Below are 24,686 nucleotides of genomic sequence, written 5' to 3' on the forward strand. Positions count from 1 at the left end.
ACCTGAGAAGCTTAAAAAATGTGTCTCCTCAGTTCCCAAACGTTTACTGAGTGTTGTTAAAAGGAAAGGCCATGTAACACAGTGGTGAACATGCCCTTTCCCAACTACTTTGGCACGTGTCGCAGCCATGAGATTCTAAGTTAATTATTATTTGCAAAAGAAAAATAAAGTTTATGAGTTTGAACATCAAATATCTTGTCTTTGTAGTGCATTCAATTGAATATGGGTTTGCAGATCATTGTATTCCGTTTATATTTACATCTAACACAATTTCCCAACTCATATGGAAACGGGGTTTGTATATACACACACACTTTATATATATATATATATATATATATATATATATATATATATATATATATATATATATATATATATATATATATATAGTGAAGTGAATTACATTTATATAGCGCTTTTTCTCAAGTGACTCAAAGCGCTTTACATTGTGAAACCCAATATCCAAGTTACATTTAAACCAGTGTGGGTGGCACTGGGAGCAGGTGGGTAAAGTGTCTTGCCCAAGGACACAACGGCAGTGACTAGGATGGCGGAAGCGGGGATCGAACCTGCAACCCTCAAGTTGCTGGCACGGCCGCTCTACCAACCGAGCTATACCGTCCCAATAGATGTGTGTATAAGTGTGTATGTATATACTGTATGTATATATATATGTGTGTGTATATATATATGTATACGGATGTATGTATATATGTTTATATGTATACATGTATGTATATAGGGTATTAAATTGTTTTTGCTGGACAAGTAAATGCAAATAAAGAAAAAAGTACAACAAAAAAAGTCTATGTTGACAACGTCAACACGCGGACACAGTTGTTGTATCATTAAAATGTCCTTCAGCGTCTTCCTGCTGGTCCTGCATCCTTCAAACCAGAAGAACCTGCTTCATTTGGAAACAAAAACAACCACAAACAATGCAAGATAGTCTCCTATTTCATATTAAATATTTCAATTTGAGCTGAAGTCTGTCTCCTGTCTGTCACGTGTCATGTGTCAGGTTTTCTGCTGTCCTGCTGCACTGGATCATGGCACACTGCAATGTGAGTGTTCTCTCCACAACTACATTACTGTATTATTCATATTATTGTCGTTCCACAACTACATTACTGTATTATTCATATTATTGTTGTTCCACAACTACATTACTGTATTATTCATATTATTGTTGTTCCACAACTACATTACTGTATTATTCATATTATTGTTGTTCCACAACTACATTACTGTAATATTCATATTATTGTTGTTCCACAACTACATTACTGTATTATTCATATTATTGTTGTTCCACAGAAGTCATACAAAAAAGACATGATTTGAAATTGCTTTTACTGAAATGAGTCACATTACATTGATGCCTAATGTGAGCTGATTATGAATGTCACGAATTGGTTCTTGGGTCTTGTTTCTCCGGAAGGCAACGGAAAGTTGGCGCGGGCCAGACATGAATTTGCATACATGTTTAATTTGAACAATAAAAAAGGAATAAACAAAAAGCGCTCACAGCGGAGGTAAAAACTTGACTATGAAAACAAAAGGCACGCACAAAGGCGGAAATACAAAACTTGGGTATAAACACAAAACTTGCACAAAGGCAGAAACTATGAACAATAAAACAAAAACACAAACTGTGGTATTAATAAACAAAAACTTACTTGTCAAAGAACTGTGAACATGACATGAATCAGAGTGATGAAAAAGTGTGAGGTCGCCAGGCCGAACAACAGAAACAGACAGATTTAAATAGTGACATGATCAGTGAAAACAGGTGCGTGACTCAAAACATGAAACAGGTGCGTGACAGGACAGGTGAAAACTAATGAGTTGCTATGGAAACAAACAAACAAGGAAGTGCAACCAGGAACTAAAAAGAGTCCAAAAAACAAACACATGGCCAAAACAAAAACATGATAAACAGACATGACAGAACCCCCCCCCCTTACGGACAGATCCCAGATGTCCAAAAACAAAAAACAGGATCAAGAGTCATGGGAGGGCGGTAGGGGGACATGGCGGTGGGTCGCCAGGCCAAGTGGCCCCGAATCCACCGAGGATAGTCATGTGGCGGCGGCGAGTGGAACGCCACCGCCACCGGGGAGGTGGGCAACCCGGGAAGGGCCACATGCGTGGCCGACGATGAGGTGGGCGCACTTGGCGTGGCGGACGACCAGGTAGTGGCCACAACCGTGGCAGACGAGGAGGCAGGCGCGTCGTCGTCATTGCAGGCGTGGAAGCCGCAGATGACGCAGGTGCGGGTGCAGCAGAAGAAGCAGGCAGCGAAGCTTGGCGTGGCGCGTCGGGCGGCGAAGCTTGGCGTGGCGCTTCGGGCGGCGAAGCTTGGTCTTGGCCGCTTGGAGGGTCTTGGCTGCTTGGAGGGTCTTGGCATGGCGGTGCTTGGTCTTGGCTTGGGGAGTCTTTGCATGGCGGTGCTTGGTCTTGGCTTGGGGGGTCTTGGTCTTGGCTTGGGGGTGCTTGGTCTTGGCGTGGGGGTGCTTGGTCTTGGCGTGGAGCTGCGACTGGCGGCACTTGGCGTCGTGGAGCTGCGACTGGCGGCACTTGGCGTCGTGGAGCTGCGACTGGCGGCACTTGGCGTCGTGAAGCTGCGACTGGCGGTACTTGGCGTCGTGAAGCTGCGACTGGCGGCACTTGGCGTCGTGAAGCTGCGACTGGCGGCACTTGGCGGCGTGGAGCTGGTAACGGAGCTTGGCGTGGTGCTACTACTGGCAGCACTTGGCGGCGTGGAGCTGCGACTGGTGGCGCTTGGCGTGGAGCTGCGACTGGTGGCGCTTGGCGTGGACCTGCGACTGGTGGTGGCGTGGAGCTACGACTGGTGGCGCTTGGCGTGGAGCTGCGACTGGTGGCGCTTGGCGTGGAGCTGCGACTGGTGGCGCTTGGTGTGGAGCTGGTGGAGGTGGCCGGACCGGGGGTTGCGGCTTAGCAGGCCGACAGACTGGTGGTGGTGGTCGTGCTGGAGGCTGTGGCTTGGCAGGACGAAAGACCGGTGGTGGTGGCCGGACCGGAGGTTGCGGCTTAGCCGGCCGAAAGACCGGTGGTGGTGGCCGAACCGGAGTTTGCGGCTTAGCAGGCCGACAGACTGGTGGTGGCGGTCGTCCTAGAGGCTGTGGCATGGCATGACGCTGAGCAACCCCACCTGAAGAGATCCCAGCCCTTGCCCCCCCTCAAGGAGCGGATCCCAGACGCGCTCCCCGCGGTCTGGAACCGTCTTTTGGGGTGGGTGGAGGGAGGCCTTGAGGGGGGCCGAATCCTCCACTTTAAATTGTCCACAAAGTATTTTTTCTTCTACCTGGGTTTTATTGGGTGAAAAAAAAAATTGTGACTTGGGCATGGCTTGAGTCCTGGGGGGCGGGGCATGGAATTTGGGTGGCTTGGGATGACTTGCTCTAATGTCCAAAAGCATGTTGTGATAGTGTTTTATCATGTTTATGGGATTAGAGTCTTTTGCTGGAGGTGAGTGATCAAAAGAAAAAGTATTGAAAAAAAAATCCTGGTCTGTGACGTCATCAGGGCGAAGCCGGGCTGGCTGCTGCTTGCTTCCGCCCGGAGGGAGAGGGGCTTGTGGGAGCGGCGTGTCCTGCCGGCTCGCGGAAGTCTTTCCTCGTCCTTGGCGACGCTTCCGGGACGGGAACGACGCGCCGATCGGCACCAGCTTGCCTCCATTCCCCCACATCATCCCCCTGCGCTCCCTGGAGGAAAAGTGCAGCGTCTCAGTCTCCATGGCGTGGAGCACCTCCCAAGAAGCCTCATCCAAACTGTCTCAACTTCGTGCGGAGAAATTGTTATGCTGGCGACCTACTGTCACGACTTGGTTCTTGGGTCTTGTTTCTCCGGAAGGCAACGGAAAGTTGGCGCGGGCCAGGCGTGAATTGGCATACATGTTTAATTTTAACAATAAAAAAGGAATAAACAAAAAGCGCTCACAGCGGAGGTAAAAACTTGACTATGAAAACAAAAGGCGCGCACAAAGGCGGAAATACAAAACTTGGGTATAAACACAAAACTTGCACAAAGGCAGAAACTATGAACACTAAAACAAAAACACAAACTGTGGCATTAATAAACAAAAACTTACTTGGCAAAGAACTGTGAACATGACATGAATCAGAGTGATGAAAAAGTGCGAGGTCGCCAGGCCGAACAACAGAAACAGACAGATTTAAATAGTGACATGATCAGTGAAAACAGGTGCATGACTCAAAACGTGAAACAGGTGCGTGACAGGACAGGTGAAAACTAATGAGTTGCTATGGAAACAAACAAACAAGGAAGTGCAACCAGGAACTAAAAAGAGTCCAAAAAACAAACACATGGCCAAAACAAAAACATGATAAACAGACATGACAATGAACGACAATGGAACAAAAAACAAGATTAATAATAGATATGTTGTTTAAAAAGAATACAAATAAATAAGTGCATTATTTAAATGAGCAACACAGATTATCTATTAAAAAAAGCACAATTAAATACAATTCAATCAATCAATCAATGTTTATTTATATACCGTATTTTCCGCACCATAAGCCGCCCCGTGTTGTAAGCCGCACCTTCAATGAATGGCATATTTCAAAACTTTGTTTACCTATTAGCCGCCCCGTGTTATTAGCCGCACCTACGCTACGCTAAAGGGAATGTCAAAAAAACAGTCAGATAGGTCAGTCAAACTTTAATAATATATTACAAACCAGCGTTCTAACAACTCTGTTCACTCCCAAAATGTAATGTGCAAATGTGCAATCACAAAAATAGTAACACTCAAAATAGTGCAGAGCAATAGCAACATCAATAACTCAACGATGCTCATACGTTAGTGTCACACAACACACAAAATAAACATTTAAAGCTCACTTTCTGAAGTTATTACTCATCCACAAATCCCTCGAATTCTTCTTCTTCGGTGTGCTTCACTTGTTTTTTGACACCATATGTGATGTGGACGTGCATGCAGTCATAGATCAACATGGACGGAGCTGCGTGAAAAAAGTCACCCCGGTCTCTTCGCTCATCTTTTCTTCATCCATCCATCCCTTCGAGTTAGCTTTTATGATGACGCCGGCTGGAAAGTTTTCTTTTGGCAAGGTCTTCCTTTTGAATATCACCATGGGTGAAAGTTTCTGGCCGTTAGCATGGCAAGCTAACGGATATTCACTGTACGTGTTCCCGTTGTATCCACAGTGCGGTTCACAGGAATATCAAAAGTCAGTGGAACCTTGTACGTGTGTCTCTTGGTAGGAGACATTTTGTGGTCTTTACAGAAACACACAAATGAAATGAAAAGTAATATCCGCGCGCTTCTTCTTCTACGGGGGCGGGTGCTCACCTTGGCGGTTGCTTACAGTAGAAGAAGAAGCGCTTCCTCTTCTATGGGGGCGGTTGCTTACCGTAGAAGAAGAAGCTGGCGGCTGTTTACCGTAGTTGCGAGACCTAAACTTTATGAAAATAAATATGAATATTAATCCACATATAAGGCGCACCGGGTTATTAGCCGCACTGTCAGCTTTTGAGAAAAATTTAGTTTTTTAGGTGCGGCTTATGGTGCGGAAAATACGGTAGTCCTAAATCACAAGTGTCTCAAAGGGCTGCACAAGCCACAACGACATCCTCGGTACAGAGCCCACATAAGGGCAAGGAAAACTCACCCCAGTGGGACGTCGATGTGAATGACTATGAGAAACCTTGGAGAGGACAGCATATGTGGGTAACCCCCCCCCCCCCCCCACACCCCCCTAGGGGAGACCGAAAGCAATGGATGTCGAGTGGGTCTGACATAATATTGTGAAAGTCCAGTCCATAGTGGATCCAACACAATAGTGAGAGACAAGTCCATAGTGGGGCCAGCAGGAAACCATCCCGAGCGTAGACGGGTCAGCAGCGCAGAGATGTCCCCAACTGATGCACAGGTGAGCGGTCCACCCCGGGTCCCGACTCTGGACAGCCAGCACTTCATCCTTGGCCACGGGACCTGGAGCCCGAATAGAAAACGCTCTATAGCCCACAGACTTTTTTTGGGCTCTGGGAATCACTAATAAGCCGGAGTTCTTTGAACGCAGATTTCTTGCCGGGACATATGGTACAATACAATCGGCAAGATAGGCTGGAGCTAGACCGTGTAGTATTTTATACGTAAGTAGTAAAACCTTAAAGTCACATCTTAAGTGCACAGGAAGCCAGTGCAGGTGAGCCAATATAGGCGTAATATGATCAAACGTTCTTGTTCTTTTCAAGAGTCTAGCAGCCGCATTTTGTACCAACTGTAATCTTTTAATGCTAGACATAGAAAATAATATGTTACAGTAATCGAGACGAGACGTAACGAACGCATGAAAAATGATCTCAGCGTCGCTAGTGGACAAAATGGAACGAATTTTAGCGATATTACGGAGATGAAAGAAGGCAAAGTAACACTCTTAATGTGTGACTCAAACGAGAGAGTTGGGTCGAAGATAATACCCAGATTCTTTACAGAGTCGCCTTGTGTAATTGTTTGGTTGTCAAATGTTAAGGTGGTATTATTAAATAAATGTCGGTGTCTCGCAGGACCGATAATCAGCATTTCCGTTTTCTTGGCGTTGAGTTGCAAAAAGTTAGCGGACATCGATTGTTTAATTTCATTAAGACACGCCTCCAGCTGACTACAATCCGGCGTGTTGGTCAGCTTTAGGGGCGTGTAGAGTTGGGTGTCATCAGCATATCAGTGAAAGCTAACACCGTATTTGCGTATGATGTCATCTAGCGGCAGCATGTAAATACTAAAGAGTGCAGGGCCAAGAACCGAACCCTGGGGACCTCCGCACGTTACGTTAACATAGTCCGAGGTCACATTGTTATGGGAGACGCACTGCATCCTGTCAGTAAGATAAGAGTTAAACCAAGACAAGGCTAAGTCTGACATACCAATACTTGTTTTGATACGCTCTAATAAAATATTATGATCGACGGTATCGAAAGCAGCGCTAAGATCAAGAAGCAGCAACATAGATGACGAATCAGAATCCATGGTTAGCAATAGATCATTAGTCATTTTTGCGAGGGCTGTCTCCGTAGAGTGATTTGCCCTGAAACCGGATTGAAAAGGTTCACAGAGATTGTTAGACGCTAAGTGTTCATTTAGCTGCTGTGCAACAATCTTTTCGAGGATTTTCTAAATAAACGGAAGGTGGGACACCGGCCGGTAGTTTACCATGAGGTCAGTATCGAGGTTAGGTCTTTTGAGCAGAGGATGAATAACCGCTTTTTTGAATGCTAGGGGAACAGTGCCAGAGGAAAGTGATAAGTTTATCAAATTTAGCACTGATGGACCTAATAATACAAAAAGCTCCTTGATAAGTTTCCCAGGAAGTGGGTCAAGTAAACATGTTGTTTTATCCCATTTACACACCGTAATAATTCCTCTAATGTTATTTCATCAAAAATAGAGAGACTATTTTGGAGGGCGGTATCCGTCGTATATACAGTCGTATTTGTGTTAATAGAACCCAGTTGTAGCTGGGATCCGTTGTCTTTAATCTCCTTTCTAATGAGTTCAATTTTCTTATTAAAGAAATTCATAAAGTCATCTGCCGAGTGGGTGGAGCTACTGGGAGGAGTCCCTTGTTGGGTTAGCGATGCTACTGTACAAACTAAAATTTAGGATAGTTTTTGTTGAGGCGGATGAGATTTGAGTAATATTTAGCTTTAGCTAAGGTAAGCATGCGTTTATCAATCAATCAATCAATCAATCAATGTTTATTTATATAGCCCTAAATCACAAGTGTCTCAAAGGGCTGTACAAGCCACAACGACATCCTCGGTACAGAGCCCACAAACGGGCAAGGAAAACTCACCCCAGTGGGACGTCAATGTGAATGACTATGAGAAACCTTGGAGAGGACCGCATATGTGGGTAACCCCCCCCCCCCCCCCCCTCTAGGGGAGACCGAAAGCAATGGATGTCGAGTGGGTCTGACATAATATTGTGAAAGTCCAACACATCAGCGAGAGTCCAGTCCATAGTGGGGCCAACAGGAACCATCCCGAGTGGAGACGAGTCAGCAGCGTAGAGATGTCCCCATCTGATGAACAGGCTAGCGGTCCACCCCGGGTTTGGAGCAGAGTAGAAAAGAAAAGAAAAGAAACGGCAGATCAACTGGTCTAAAAAGGGAGTCTATTTAAAGGCTAGAGTATACAAATGAGTTTTAAGATGAGACTTAAATGCTTCTACTGAGGTAGCATCTCTAACTTTTACCGGGAGGGCATTCCACAGTATTGGAGCCCGAATAGAAAACGCTCTATAGCCCGCAGACTTTTTTTGGGCTCTGGGAATCACTAATAAGCCGGAGTTCTTTGAACGCAGATTTCTTGCCGGGACATATGGTACAATACAATCGGCAAGATAGGCAGGAGCTTGACCGTGTAGTATTTTATACGTAAGTAGTAAGACCTTAAAGTCGCATCTTAGGTGCACAGGAAGCCAGTGCAAGTGAGCCAGTATAGGCGTAATATGATCAAACTTTCTTGTTTTTGTCAAAAGTCTAGCAGCCGCATTTTGTACCATCTGTAATCTTTTAATGCTAGACATAGGGAGGCCCGAAAATAAAACGTTACAGTAATCGAGACGAGATGTAACGAACGCATGGATAATGATCTCAGCATCGCTTGTGGACAAAATGGGACGAATTTTAGCGATATTACGGAGATGAAAGAAGGCCGTTTTAGTAACACTCTTAATGTGCGACTCAAACGAGAGAGTTGGGTCGAAGATAATACCCAGATTCTTTACAGAGTCACCTTGTTTAATTGTTTGGTTGTCAAATGTTAAGGTGGTATTTTTAAATAGATGTCGGTGTTGAGCAGGACCGATAATCAGCATTTCCGTTTTCTTAGCGTTGAGTTGCAAAAAGTTAGCGGACATCCATTGTTTAATTTCATTAAGACACGCCTCCAGCTGACTACAATCCGGCGTGTTGGTCAGCTTTAGGGGCATGTAGAGTTGGGTGTCATCAGCATAACAGTGAAAGCTAACACCGTATTTGCGTATGATGTCACCTAGCGGCAGCATGTAAATACTAAAGAGTGCAGGGCCAAGAACCGAACCCTGGGGAACTCCGCACGTTACCTTAACATAGTCCGAGGTCACATTGTTATGGGAGACACACTGCATCCTGTCAGTAAGATAAGAGTTAAACCAAGACAAGGCTAAGTCTGTCATCCCAATACGCGTTTTGATACGCTCTAATAAAATATTATGATCAACAGTATCGAAAGCGGCGCTAAGATCAAGAAGCAGCAACATAGATGAAGCATCAGAATCCATGGTTAGCAATAGATCATTAGTCATTTTTGCGAGGGCTGTCTCCGTAGAGTGATTTGCCCTGAAACCGGATTGAAAAGGTTCACAGAGATTGTTAGACGCTAAGTGTTCATTTAGCTGCTCTGCTACAATTTTTTCGAGGATTTTCGAGATAAACGGAAGGTGGGACACCGGCCGGTAGTTTACCAGGAGATCAGGATCGAGGTTAGGTCTTTTGAGTAGAGGATGAATAACCGCTTTTTTGAATGCTCGGGGAACAGTGCCAGAGGAAAGTGATAAGTTTATAATATTTAACACTGATGGACCTAGTAATACAAAAAGCTCCTTGATAAGTTTCCCAGGAATTGGGTCAAGTAAACATGTTGTTTGTTTTGTCCCATTTACACATTTTGACAATTCCTCCAATGTTATTTCATCAAAGAGAGAGAAACTATTTTGGAGGGCGGTATCCGTCGTATATACAGTCGTATCTGTGTTAATAGAACCCAGTTGTAGCTGAGATGCATTGTCTTTAATCTCTTTTCTAATAAATTCAATTTTCTTATTAAAGAAATTCATAAAGTCATCTGCTGAGTGGGTGGAGCTACTGGGAGGAGTCCCTTGTTGGTTTAGCGATGCTACTGTACTAAACAGAAATTTAGGATCATTTTTGTTGAGGTGGATGAGATTTGAGTAATATTTAGCTTTAGCTGAGGTAAGCATGCGTTTATAAGTTATTAAACTATCACACCATGCTTGATGGAAAACCTCAAGTTTAGTCGCACGCCATTTGCGTTCCAGCTTTCTACATGATAATTTCTGGGCTTTAGTTTCTTCTGTAAACCATGGGGTACGCCTTTTAGGGGCCCTTTTTAGCTTTAGCGGTGCTACAATATCAATGGTGTCGCGCAGGGCGTCATTAAAGTTGTTAGTGAGGTTATCAATAGAGCCCACATAATTTGGGAATGGTGCCATTACCGAAGGCAGTAGGTCAGTAAGAGTCGTCGTTGTGGCAGCATTAATGTTGCGGCTGCTATAGTAGTTATTATTATTATTCTTAGTTTGTTGACAATGAGTCAGAACTTCGAATTTTATAAGGTAATGATCGGACATTACTTTAGTGTACGGGAGTATCGTAACTTTAGAGGTGGTGACACCCCTGACAAGCACTAGATCTATCGTATTACCGTTGCGATGCGTGGGTTCATTTATTATTTGTGTAAGACCACAGCTATCAATTATAGTCTGGAGCGCCACGCATGGAGGGTCCGATGGGGTATTCATATGGATATTAAAGTCCCCCATTATGATTATATTGTCGGCGTGCGTCACTAGATCAGCAACAAACTCTAAGAATTCACTGATGAAGTCCGAATAGGGCCCAGGGGGGCGGTAGATAACAGCCAGGTGGAGAGGCAGCGGTGTGACAAACCTCAAAGTGAGCACCTCAAACGAGTTATATTTATTTTTTAGGTTAGGTGTAAGATTATAGTTTTCATTGTATATTAGTGCGACACCCCCTCCCCTTTTAAGAGGTCGGGCAAAATGTGTATTGGTATAGCCAGGAGGAGATGCTTCATTTAGCGGAAAAAAATCGTCTGGTTTGAGCCAGGTCTCGGCGAGACCAACGACGTCAAGTTTGTTGTCTCTAATGACTTCATTAACTAATAGCGTTTTGGAAGATAATGATCTTATGTTTAAAAAGCCCATATTATAGGTAGTGGGCTGTTTTGAGGATTGTTTGTTGAAATTATCCGAAGTAGCAATATTAATAATGTTGCGTTTATTATGCGTATTGCACTTTAAATAGTTTCGACCATATCTAGGAATTGATACGACGGGGATATTCAGATTGTTTGCTTGATGTTGCGATAAACTGAACGCATCATAGTTAGCTACCTCAGTACAATGTATGTCTGCCTCTGACACGGTCACAAAAGAAAAAACATTATGTGAGTTGTGTTTTATTCTAAGAGAATTGCTATGTGTGCAGGGATTATCCAGCCTGACGCCGGCTAGTTCTAGTTTAAATGGCTTCTTACCCGGAGACTCCACGCTTCTTTGGTTAGCTTTTCTCTTTGTTGTTAGCCCAGCTCGGCATCCCCGCTTCTGCTTCCGCTCACACCGCCTATGTCGTCTCCATTGGCGGTCACCGCTAGCACTTGACTCCGCTGCTACAAAGGCCGCTCGATGTAGCCCACGAAGTAGTCCCATGCTAGCGAGGAGGTCCACCGTACATGCATCTTTCAGTCTATAACGACCCGATCCATCCACATCCAGAATTGTCTGTCGGTCATATGTGATCACAGAGTGTTCACGCTTTGAGCCAGCCATGAAATTGACAGAAATGACGGGTGTTTTTTGCCAAATCGCTCTACACTCCCAAGAGCGTTAGCAGAGCCGCTGCATTCCCATGCGCCGCCATTTTGCCATTTATAAGTTATTAAACTATCACTCCATGCTTGATGGAAAACCTCAAGTTTAGTCGCGCGCCATTTGCGTTCCAGCTTTCTACATGATAATTTATGGGCTCTAGTTTCTTCTGTAAACCATGGGGTACGCCTTTTAGGGGCCCTTTTTTGCTTTAGCAGTGCTATACTATCAATGGTTTCGCGCAGGGTGTCGTCAAAATTGTTAGTGAGGTTATCAATAGAGCCGACATAATTTGGGAATGGTGCCATTACCGAAGGCAGTAGGCCAGCAAGAGTCATCGCTGTGGCAGCATCAATGTTGCGGCCACTATAGCAGTTATTATTATTATTAGTTTGTTGACAATGAGTCAGAACTTCAAATTTTATAAGGTAATGATCGGACATTACTTTAGTATACGGGAGTATCATAACTTTGGAGGTGGTGACACCTCTGACAAGCAATAGATCTATCGTATTACCGTTGCGATGCGTGGGTTCATTTATTATTTGTGTAAGACCACAGCTATCAATTATAGTCTGGAGCGCCACGCACCGAGGGTCCGATGGGGTATTCATATGGATATTAAAGTCCCCCATTATGATTAAATTGTCGACGTGCGTCACTAGATCAGCAACAAACTCTGAGAATTCACTGATAAAGTCCGAATAGGGCCCAGGGGGGCGGTAGATAACAGCCAGGTCGAGAGGCAGCGGTGTGACAGACCTCATAGTAAGCACCTCAAACGATTTATATTTATTATTTAGGTTAGGGGTAAGGTTAAAGTTTTCATTGTATATTAGTGCGACGCCCCCACCCCTTTTAAGAGGACGGGCAATATGTGCATTCGTATAGTTAGGAGGAGATGCCTCAATTAGCGCAAAAAATCGTCTGGTTTGAGCCAGGTTTCGCTAAGACCAACATTCATACATAGAAGATTGTACACCAAAAACCATCTATTAGTATTATTATTATTATCATTATTATTGTTATTATTGTGTGAATATTCAAGCATTCACACATATAAGATTCTACACCAAAAAACAATATTTATTTATTTATTATTATCATTATCATAAGTGTGAACGTTAAGATTGTTGTGTCTAATGACCTCATTAACTAATAACGTTTTGGGAGACAATGATCTTATGTTTAAAAAGCCCATATTATATTGTTATTATTGTGTGAATATTCAAGCATTCACACATATAAGATTCTACACCAAAAAACAATATTTATTTATTTATTATTATCATTATCATAAGTGTGAATGTTAAGATTGTTGTGTCTAATGACACCAAAAACCATCTATTAGTATTATTATTATTATCATTATTATTGTTATTATTGTGTGAATATTCAAGCATTCACACATATAAGATTCTACACCAAAAAACAATATTTATTTATTTATTATTATCATTATCATAAGTGTGAATGTTAAGATTGTTGTGTCTAATGACCTCATTAACTAATAACGTTTTGGGAGACAATGATCTTATGTTTAAAAAGCCCATATTATAGGTATTGGGCTGTTTTGAAGAGTTTTTGTTGAGATTATACGTAGTAGCAATATTAACAATGTTGCGTTTATTATGCGTAGTGCACTTTAAATAGTTTCGACCATATCTAGGAATTGATATTTGATATTAATGGTTGATGGTTGTCCAGTGGAGCTGATTGTGAAATAAAATGAAACAATATATTTGCAATATTATTCAAAATATTACCACAGTTGCTTAATAATAGAAAAATAACTTCTGAATGATTTCATTGTTTAATGTACATGTTGATCTGATGTCTAATGAGAGCTTATTTAATGAATAAATATTATCAAAATAATAACAACTCACTTGGTTGATTGTGTGAATGTCCAACATTCATACATAGAAGATTGTACACCAAAAACCATCTATTAGTATTATTATTATTATCATTATTATTGTTATTATTGTGTGAATATTCAAGCATTCACACATATAAGATTCTACACCAAAAAACAATATTTATTTATTTATTATTATCATTATCATAAGTGTGAATGTTCAAACATGCACACATATAATATTCTACACAAAAAACAATCTGTTATTATTATTATCATCATTATTATTATTATTATTATATATATGTATATATATATTATATGTGTGTGTGTATATATATATATATATATATAATATTCTACACCATTTATTATTAATATTATTTTTTATTATTATTATATCCATGTATATATATTATATGTGTATGTATATATATATATCTATACATATAATATTCTGCACCATTTATTATTAATATTATTATTATTATTATATGTGTGAATGTTTCAACATTCACACACAGAAATCATCGATTTATTATTAATATTATTATCACTATATGTAACATTCACATCACATAATATTCTAAACCAAAAACAATCTTTTATTTTTATTTTTATTTTAATTATTATCATCATTATTATTATTAAATGTGAATGTCCAATCATTCACACATATAATATTCTACACCAACAAATCATCTATTTATTATCATTATGTGTTGACTGTCCAAACATTCACACATATAATATTCTACACCAACATTTATTATTATTATTGCGCCACAAAACTTTGCTGTGCTCCACAGTCCAGTTTTCATCCCATTAGAATCGTTCAAGTATCAAAACGTTCGACTCAACTGGGAATCGTGAGCACCTCCCCCAAAAATATCCTAGATTACCCAGAATCCCCTGTTTTCCAGGTCACTTTTAGATTGATTGATTGATTGAAACTTTTATTAGTAGATTGCACAGTGAAGTACATATTCCGTACAATTGACCACTAAATGGTAACACCCGAATAAGTTTTTCAACTTGTTTAAGTCGGGGTCCACTTAAATTGATTCATGATACAGATATATACTATTTTCATAATACAGTAATCACACAAGATAATCATCAGAGTATATACATTGAATTATTTACATTATTTACAACCTGGGGTGTGGGATATGGAGGGGGGCGCTAGGATTGGTTGGTATCAACACTTCAGGCATCAACAATTGCATCATCAGAGAAATGGACATTGGAACAATGTAGGACTGACTTCGGTAGGATATGTACAGCAGGTAGTGGACACAGAGAGAGATCAGAAAGTATAAGAAAAAGTGTCTACATTTGATTATTTACAATCCGAAGAGGTATGATGTGGAAGGGAGGGTGTAAGTTTAGGGTTGAAGTTGCCTGGAGGTGTTATTTTAGTGCGGTTTTGAAGGAGGATAGAGATGCCCTTTCTTTTACACCTGTTGGTGGTGGAGTGCATTCCACATTGATGTGGCATAGAAAGAGAATGAGTTAAGACCTTTGTTAGATCAGAATCTGGGTTTAACGTGGTTAGTGGAGCTCCCTCTGGTGTTGTGGTTATGGCGGTCATTTACGTTTAGGAAGTAGTTTGACATGTACTTCGGTATCAGGGAGGTGTAGCGGATTTTATAGACTAGGCTCAGTGCAAGTTGTTTTACTCTGTCCTCCACCCTGAGCCAGCCCACTTTGGAGAAGTGGGTTGGGGTGAGGTGTGGTCTGGGGTGGAGGTCTAAAAGTAACCTGACTAGCTTGTTCTGGGATGTTTGGAGTCTAGATTTGAGGGTTTTGGAGGTGCTAGGGTACCAAGAGGTGCATGCGTAATCGAAAAAGGGTTGAACGAGAGTTCCCGCCAGAATCTTCATGGTTCTTTTGTTGACCAGAGAGGAGATTCTATAGAGAAATCTCGTTCCTTGGTTGACCTTTTTGATTACCTTGGTTGCCATTTTATCACAGGAAAGATTAGCCTCTAGAATGGAACCTAGGTAGGTGACCTCATCTTTCCTGGTGATAACAATGTCACCCACTTTTATAGTGTAGTCACTGACTTTCTTAAGGTTTATGTGGGACCCAAATAGGATGGATTCCGTTTTACCCAAGTGTATGGATAGCTTGTTGTCAGCGAGCCAGGTGCATATTCTACAGAGTTCAGCACTGAGGATTTTCTCCACCTGTGACTTGTCCTGGTCGGATACCAGCAGGGCAGAGTCATCCGCAAACAAAAACAATTCACAGTCGCATGCTGATGACATGTCGTTTATGTATATTAGGAACAGTAAAGGCCCCAATATACTGCCTTGGGGGACTCCACAGCTTACTGAGAGGGGGGGGTGACATGGTGCCATTCACCTCTACCACCTGTTTCCTCCCCTCCAAGTAGGATTGCATCCAGCTCGATGAGGTTTTATCAAATCCGATTGCTCTGAGCTTATCCAACAGTATAGCGTGGTTAACGGTGTCAAAGGCCTTCTGAAGGTCCAGCATGACCATGCCGCAGTATTTGCCCACGTCCACCTCATGTTTGATGTGGTCGGTCAGATAGAGAAGGCATGTGTCAGTGGAGTGGTTAGTTCTGAAGCTGGATTGGAATTTGTACATGAGTTCATTAGTGGCAAGGTAACTATCGACCTGTTCATAAACTATTTTCTCCATTACTTTCGAAATGGAACTGAGAATAGAAACAGGTCGGTAGTTGCCAGGTTCTAATTTGCTTCCATTTTTAAAGAGGGGAGTTACTCTTGCTATTTTGAAATATTTTGGTATTTGGCCTTGTGAAATTGATAGGTTTATTATGTGCGTGATGATTGGGGCAATGATGGAGGCAGAGTCCCTGAGGAATCTGGAGGGGATATTATCAAGGCCGGTGGCCTTGTTTGGGTGGAGCGCGCTCAATTTTTTAACACCTCGTCAGCTGAGACCGTTTCTAATTTGAAATTGTTGTTGGATACTCCTAGCTTTCTGTAGAAGGCTTTAATGTGTTCTACACCAAAGCGACCAGAGTGGTGGGACAGCTTGTTGACTAGAGTTGTGGCTATGCTGGTGAAAAAGGTGTTAAGTCCGCTTACTACCTCCATTTTGTCTGTAATGAGGGAGTCACCCTCCTTGGTGTTGATGTTTGTGAGTCTGGTTTTAAGTTTCTGGCTGCAACCAGGAAGCTGGTTGTTGAGGATTTTCCAGAGCTCACGTGGCTTATTTGTGTTTTCCTCTATTTTGTCGGTAATGTAATTTTTTTTAAGGATTTAGTCAGGTTGGTTGTCTTATTTCTTAATTTATTGCATTGCTTTTTGAGTGTTGAAAGGAGTGATTTGAGGTTATTTTTCCCATTGAAAATAAATGGGCCATTTTTCAAACATGCACAGTTCCCACATTTCTCACCTGATTGGACCCAACATCCACACACTCCACTCACCTTGGACCATCAACTACCATTTTCACCAAATCCCAAATTTCCAGGAAATTCCTATTCAAATGAATGGACGTATTCATAGGCCTACAATGCCCTCAATTCTCAACATTTTGCGCCATTTTTAAACCCGATTCCGACCTTTCAACCATCCACACACACTACTCTTCACATATGTCCAACACAAAACATGTTTGCCCTTTCCCATAATTCACGGTTTTCCTGGAATTTCTGGTACTTTTCTCCCCATTGACAATGAATGGGTAATATACAACATTTTCATTAATTTCCCACGTTTCTCATTTGATTTAAAGCGTTCCAACATCCACACACTCCACTCACTTTAGACAATCAAACTACCATTTTCCAAGTTCAAAAAAATCCAGGAAGCCCTACTTTCATCTCTTCCTGGTAAGTTTTCACAGTTAACATTTTTCAACTGTTTCTGACTGTTTCCCCCTTAAAACACTCCTCTTAATTACAACAACAAAACTGCCATTTTTTTGTACAAATTCCTGATTTTCACGAAATTCCAGGAATTCCTAAATACCCATTGTCAATTCAAACTGTTACTACGTCAATATTTTTCAACCGATTCCAAACATTCCAACACCAACCCACCAACCCATCATGGACAATTGTGTTAGTACCAATATTTTCAAAACATTCCCGGTTTTCCCCAAATTCCCAAATTTCCAGGAAATTCCCATTCAAATGAATTGATGTATTCATAGTTCTACAGTGCCCTAAATTGTCAACATTTTGCGCCATTTTTTAACCCGATTCTGACCTTTCAACCTTCCACACACACGACTCTTCCAATATGTCCTACACAAAATATGTTTGCCCTTTCCCACAATTCCCGGTTTTCCTGGAATTTCCGGTAATTTTCTCCCCATTGACAATGAATAGGAAATATACAACATTTTCATTAATTTCCCACATTTCTCATCTGATTTAAAGCGTTCCAACATCCACACACTCCACTCACTTTGGAAAATCAAACTATCATTTTCCAAGTTTTAAAAAATTCCAGTAAGCCTTACCTTGATCTCTTCCTCGTAAGTTTTCACAGTTAAAATTTTTCAACCGATTTTGACCGTTTCCCCCTTAAAACATTCCTCTTAAATTTTTTTTTACAAATTCCTGGTTTTCCCGAAATTCCAGGAGTTCTGTAACACCCATTGTCAATTCAAACTGTTACTATGTCAATATTTTTCAACTGATTCCAAGCATTCCAACACCAACCCATTCATATCATCAAGGAAAATTGTGCTAGTACCAATATTTTCAAAACATTTCAGGTTTTCCCCAAATCCCCAAATTTCCAGGAAATTCCCATTCAAAGCCCTGAGATAGGTAGGTTGTGAGTTCAAACCCCGGCCGGGTCATACCAAAGACTATAAAAATGGGACCCATTACCTCCCTGCTTGGCACTCAGCATCAAGGGTTGGAATTGGGGGTTAAATCACCAAAAATGATTCCCGGGCGCGGCTACGCTGCTGCCCACTGCTCCCCTCACCTCCCAGGGGGTGATCAAGGGGATGGGTCAAATGCAGAGGACAAATTTCACCACACCTAGTGTGTGTGTGACAATCATTGGTACTTTAACTTTAACTTTAACTTAAATAAATGGACGTATTCATAGTTCTACAATGCCCTAAATTCTCAACATTTTACGCCATTTTTTAACCCGATTGTGACCTTTCAACCATTCACACACACTACTCTTCACATATGTCCAACGCAAAACATGTTTGCCCTCTCCCAAATTCCCGGTTTTCCTGGAATTTCCGGTAATTTTCTCTCCATTGACAATGAATAGGAAATATACAACATTTTAATTAATTTCCCACATTTCTCATCAGATTTAAACCGTTCCAACATCCACACACTCCACTCACTTTGGAAAATCAAACTACCATTTTCCAAGTTTTAAAAAATTCCAGTAAGCCTTACTTTGATCTCTTCCTGGTAAGTTTTCACAGTTAAAATTTTTCAACCGTTTTTGACCGTTTCCCCCTTAAAACATTCCTCTTAATTTTTTTTTTCAAATTCCTGGTTTTCCCGAAATTCCAGGAGTTCTGTAACACCCATTGTCAATTCAAACTGTTACTACGTCAATATTTTTCAACCGATTCCAAACATTCCAACACTAACACATTCATATCATCAAGGACAATTGTGCTAGTACCAATATTTTTTTTTTAAATCCCGGTTTTTCCTAAATTCCTAAATTTCCAGGAAATTCCCATTCAAATGAATGAATGCATTCATAGTTCTACAATGCCCTAAATTCTCAACATTTTGCGCCATTTTTTTACCCGATTTCCGACCTTTCCACCATTTACACACACTACTCTTCACATATGTCCAACGCAAAACATGTGTTCCCTGTCCCCGAATTCCCTTTCCTCCTGGAATTTCAGGTAACTTTCTCCCCATCGATAATGAATGGGTAATATACAACATTTTCATTAATTTCTCACATTTCTCATCTGATGTAAACCGTTCCAACATCTACACACTCCACTCACCTTGAAAAATCAAACTACCATTTCCCAAGTTTAAGAAAATACCAGGAAGCTCTACTTTCATCTCTTCCTGGTAAATTTTCACAGTTAACATTTTTCAAACGTTTTTGACCATTCCACCTTCAAAACATTCCTCTTAATTACAACAACAAAACTGCCATTTTTTTGTACAAATTCCTGATTTTCACGAAATTCCAGGAACTCTGAAATACCCATTGTCACTTCAAACTGTTACTACGTGAACATTTTTCCACCGATTCCAAACATTCCAACAGCAACCCATTCATATCAACTAGAACATCCCTAAACTTCCAGATGAATGAATGAATGAATGGACATATTCATAGTTCCAGAATGCCCTAAATTCTCAACATTTTGCAAAATTTTTTTTACCCGATTGTGACCTTTCAACCACCCACACACACTACTCTTCACATATGTCCAACGCAAAACATGTTTTCATCATCATCAGCAGCCGTTGTCAGTCCACTGCTGGACGAAAGCCTCAGCATGTTTCTGCCATAGTGAACGATCTCTCTTGGCGTACTCTTCATGCTGGTTATTAGCCTACACCTTCCACGCTGGCTTGGTGCGGGTTGGAAGGGGTATTTTATATCAGAGATCCTTCTCCTAGACTAATTGCCTTACTGGGCTGTTGAACTTAGTCTGTCCTGTTGGTTGTCCGCACCCCAATTACCCAGGGACCCGCTCAGCTTTATGGCGCTGACCGCCCGCCAGTCACAAGAGAAGGTGCAAACGGTTCTTTGTGTGCATTTTATAGACGTTAGTTGGGACTCACTAACCCCACACACAACCTCCCATCTCATGCCTGGATGTAGTTTAACGTCATACCCAGGACATGTTTTACCTTTCCCCAAATTCCAGATTTTCCTGGAATTTCCAGTAATTTTCTCCCCATTCACTATGAATGGGTAATATACAACATTTTAATTAATTTCCCACATTTCTCATCTGATTTAAACCGTTCCAACATCCCCACACACCACTCACTTTGGACAATCAAACTAGCATTTTCCAAGTTAAAAAAATTCCAGGAAGCCTTACTTTCATCTCTTCCTGGTAAGTTTTCACAGCTAACATTTTTCTAACGTTTTTTGACCATTTCCCTCTTAAAACATTCCTCTTAATTGGAACAACAAAACTGCCATTTTTTGGGACAAATTCCTGATTTTCCTGAAATTCCAGGAATTTCGAAATACCCATTGTCAATTCAAACTGTTACTACGTCAACATTTTTCAACCGATTCCAAACATTCCAACACCAACCCATTCATATCATCTAGGACAATTGTGCTAGTGCCAATATTTTCAAAACATTCCAGGTTTTCCCCGAATTCCCAAATTTTCAGGAAATTCCCATTCAAATGAATGGACATATTCATAGTTCTACAATGCCCTCAATTCTCAACATTTAACGCCATTTTTTTACCCGATTCCGACCTTTCAACCATCCACACACACTACTCTTCACATATGTTCAGTGTTGGGTTGGTTACTGAAAACCAGTAACTAGTTACAGTTACAAGTTACTTTATTTCAAAAGTAACTCAGTTACTAACTCAGTTACTTACACCAAAAAGTAATGTGTTACTGTGCAAAGTAAAAAGTTACTTCTTTTTTTCTTCTTTTTTTTTTTAATGCCCTTTTAGCCTTCATTTCAGTACTGTTATTGCACTGGAGAATAATACAATCTGTTGATCAACTTGACATGCATTTTCATCACTGAACTCTGCTAAGCAATGTGGTCTACATACAACACACAAAGACAAAGATATGTTTCAAAGGGCAAATTTATTTCAGGTCAGAACAAATTGACAAAATTATTTTAAATAGCTGCAACATAACATACATAAGTAACAAACAGCATAATAACAACATGTCACAACATAGCTGTAAACCTGGCTTCACCCAAGGAAGGCACACATGACATACACAAAGCCTAACCAGGCATTTTTTTCTCTCAAAGAATTCTGAAATAAAATCATGTCTGAAGCCCAGAACACACTACACATTTCCCCAGTTTTCGTTTAGAGAAAAGGAAAGATTTGGCCTGGCCCACTAGGATCCCTCTTTATGTTTGTGAACTTTATAGTCTATACATTTAGAGTGATGTGATAATCAAACACTCTAGAAGTCTAGAATGAAAGAGTATATAAGAGAATTGACAGAGTGTGTGTGCCTTCAGTGCTGAATGATGAGCAGAGGCAGAGTTTGGAGCGTTTTCTTTAGCTTGCTTTCCATGTTTATGTACTCACTGTCCACTGTGTCCAGATACGTGGAAAATGTTTTCTGTGCCATTTGCTGTTTGACACTGGTATCATGCTAATTATCTGCCTGAAAGCGGGCGACTCCACTGTAGAAATAGCCTGCATGTCTTCTAGCATATACGCTGCAATGGCTCTATCAATGTTGTCCTGGCCAGCAGTCCCTCCGTTAAAATCCTTAAATGGTGGTGGTGGTGGTGGAGGTGAAGTGGCGTCAGAGTCTGTCTCTCTCTTTACTAGCTTTGTCGAAGCATGTTGCTTTTGTAGCTGTTTCAGCAGATTTTATTGCTGTTTTGGGCAGTAGATAGGATCTTTGATCCAAGACACAACTTACATTGTTACATTGAACTAAAATGTTATTTTCTTTGTGTTCGACAAAAGAAAAGTAGTGACAATATCTCCATGTTAAGAAACTCGACTGCGGCTCCGCCATGATGTCTTGTTAGTAAACACTAGGGGTGCAACTGATCAAAAAACTCACGTTTCGGATCGTTTCTCGGATCAGAGTCACAGATCAGATAATTTTTCGGATCAGCAAAAAAAAAAAAAAAGACAAGACAAATAAACAGACATTTTGTCTTTTTGTTTAGTAACACTTTTAAATTATTAAATTAAAATATATAAAATCAACTTAAAGTGCACAAAGCATTATCTTATTTTTAACATAATTAATGAAAAACAGTGCAATATAAAAAGGCATTTCTCCTTTCTTTAAACTTGGACCAATGACCATTAATAAAAAACAACTTAAAGTGCAACATAAGAAGGCACATCATCTTCCTTGAAACATAGGTAGTGAAATAAAGCCTGACATCTGGAGTGATGCTGCTGTCTTCCACACTTTGAGCCATGGATTGTAGAATCCTTGTTTTCAGTGGCAGGATCATTGACACAGATGGTGAAGTTTCAGTGCTCAGTAGAGATGGAACAGTTTTGAGGGGTTTAAGCACCTGGAGGACCTCCTCTGCCACTCTCACATCATCATCAGACAGGGTGATGATGTCTTTGACATTTGTCTTCAGGGTCTTGTGGGTCAATGCAGAGTATATAGCTGCCTGCTGCTCCAACATATTATAAGTGAAGTTCCACCTTGTTGGGACATCATGTATGAGCTTATGAGTAGGCAGCTTTAGCATTTCTTGCTTTGTCTTAAGCACATGAGCAGCTGTTGTGCTTCAGTGGAAGTAGGAAATCAATCAATCAATCCATCAATCAATGTTTATTTATATAGCCCTAAATCACAACCATCTTTAATAAATTCATTTTAATCAAAAGTTAAATTATCGTAAAAATGGATGCTGATTTAAGAACATTTATTATTTCAATTGATTTGAATACAACAGAATATATGAAATATCATTTAGTACTATGTAAGTACAGTATATATATTTATACAACAGAATATATGAAATATCATTTAGTACTATGTAAGTACAGTGTATACAGTATATTTATACAACAGAATACATGAAATATCATTTAGTACTATGTAAGTACAGTATACATATTTATACAACAGAATATATGAAATATCATTAAGTACTATGTAAGTACAGTATATATATTTATACAACAGAATATATGAAGTATTGAGTACAGTATAAGTATTTGTGTGTACAGGTACACTCACCTCACGATGATGTCAACTTAGGACCTTCTGCCAACCCACAGTAAGTCAACTAACTCCGCCCCTTTTTCACCATGTGATCATCACTCGCCTTCTTTGTGTGTGTGTGTGTGTGTGTGTGTGTGTGTGTGTGTGTGTGTGTGTGTGTGTGTGTGTGTGTGTGTGTGTGTGTGTGTGTGTGTGTGTGTGTGTGTGTGTGTGTGTGTGTGTGTGTGTGTGTGTGTGTGTGTGTGTGTGTGTGTGTGTGTGCAGTGCTAAACCAACTGACTTTGACTTCTTGGCAGTCATTGGCAAAGGGACTTTTGGAAAGGTGAACAATTTTATTATTATTTTATTTATTATCATGGTGATTATTATTATTATATTTATTATCATGGTGATTGTTATTATTATATTTATTATCATGGTGAATATTATTATTATATTTACTATCATGGTGATTATTATTGTATTTATAGTGATTATTATTATCATTATTATATTTATTATCATGGTCAATATTTTTATTCTATTTATTATCATGGTGATTATTATTATATTTATTATGGTGATTATTATTATTATATTATCATGGTGAATATTATTATAATATGTATTAACATGGTGAATATTATTATTATATTTATTATCATGGCGATTATTATTATATTTAATATGGTGATTATTATTATTATTATATTATCAATGTGAAAATTATTATTATTATTATTACATTATCATGGTAAATATTATTATATTTATTATCATGGTGATTATTATTATTATTATTATATTTATTATCATGGTGATTATTATCATATTTATTATTAGGGTGAATATTATTATTATATTTATTATCATGGTGAATATTATTATTATTATATTATCATGAATATTATTATTATATTTATTATCATTGTGATTATTATTATTATATTTATTATCATGGTGATTATTATTATTATTATATTTATTATCATGGTGATTATTATTATTATATTTATTATTATGGTGATTATTATTATATTTATTATGGTGATTATTATTATAATATGTATTATCATGGTGAATATTAATTATTATATTTATTATCATGGTGATTATTATTATATTTAATATGGTGATTATTATTATTATATTATCATGGTGAATATTATTATTGTTATTAATTATCATGGTTAATATTATTATTATATTTATTATGGTGATTATTATCATATTTATTATCATGGTGATTATTATTATTACATTTATTATCATGGTGATTATTATTATTATATGTATTATAAT

The 24,686-nt window shown here is 39.8% G+C and overlaps 1 protein-coding gene across 2 annotated transcripts in view; it reads left to right on the top strand.

Annotated features, from left to right (window-relative positions):
- Window positions 1-24,686, top strand: part of sgk2a (serum/glucocorticoid regulated kinase 2a) — a 46,858-nt gene that overhangs the window by 2,965 nt on the left and 19,207 nt on the right. For both annotated transcript variants that reach the window (XM_062057560.1, XM_062057559.1), the window contains exons 2-4: window positions 1,025-1,067; window positions 23,411-23,460; window positions 23,670-23,727. In XM_062057560.1, the coding sequence (XP_061913544.1) occupies window positions 1,053-1,067; window positions 23,411-23,460; window positions 23,670-23,727 (123 nt within the window). In that variant the 5' untranslated portion in view covers window positions 1,025-1,052. The remainder of the gene's footprint in view (window positions 1-1,024; window positions 1,068-23,410; window positions 23,461-23,669; window positions 23,728-24,686) is intronic.

This window comes from Entelurus aequoreus, linkage group LG01 (genome assembly GCF_033978785.1).
Source record: "Entelurus aequoreus isolate RoL-2023_Sb linkage group LG01, RoL_Eaeq_v1.1, whole genome shotgun sequence".
Classification (NCBI taxonomy): Eukaryota; Metazoa; Chordata; class Actinopteri; order Syngnathiformes; family Syngnathidae; genus Entelurus; species Entelurus aequoreus.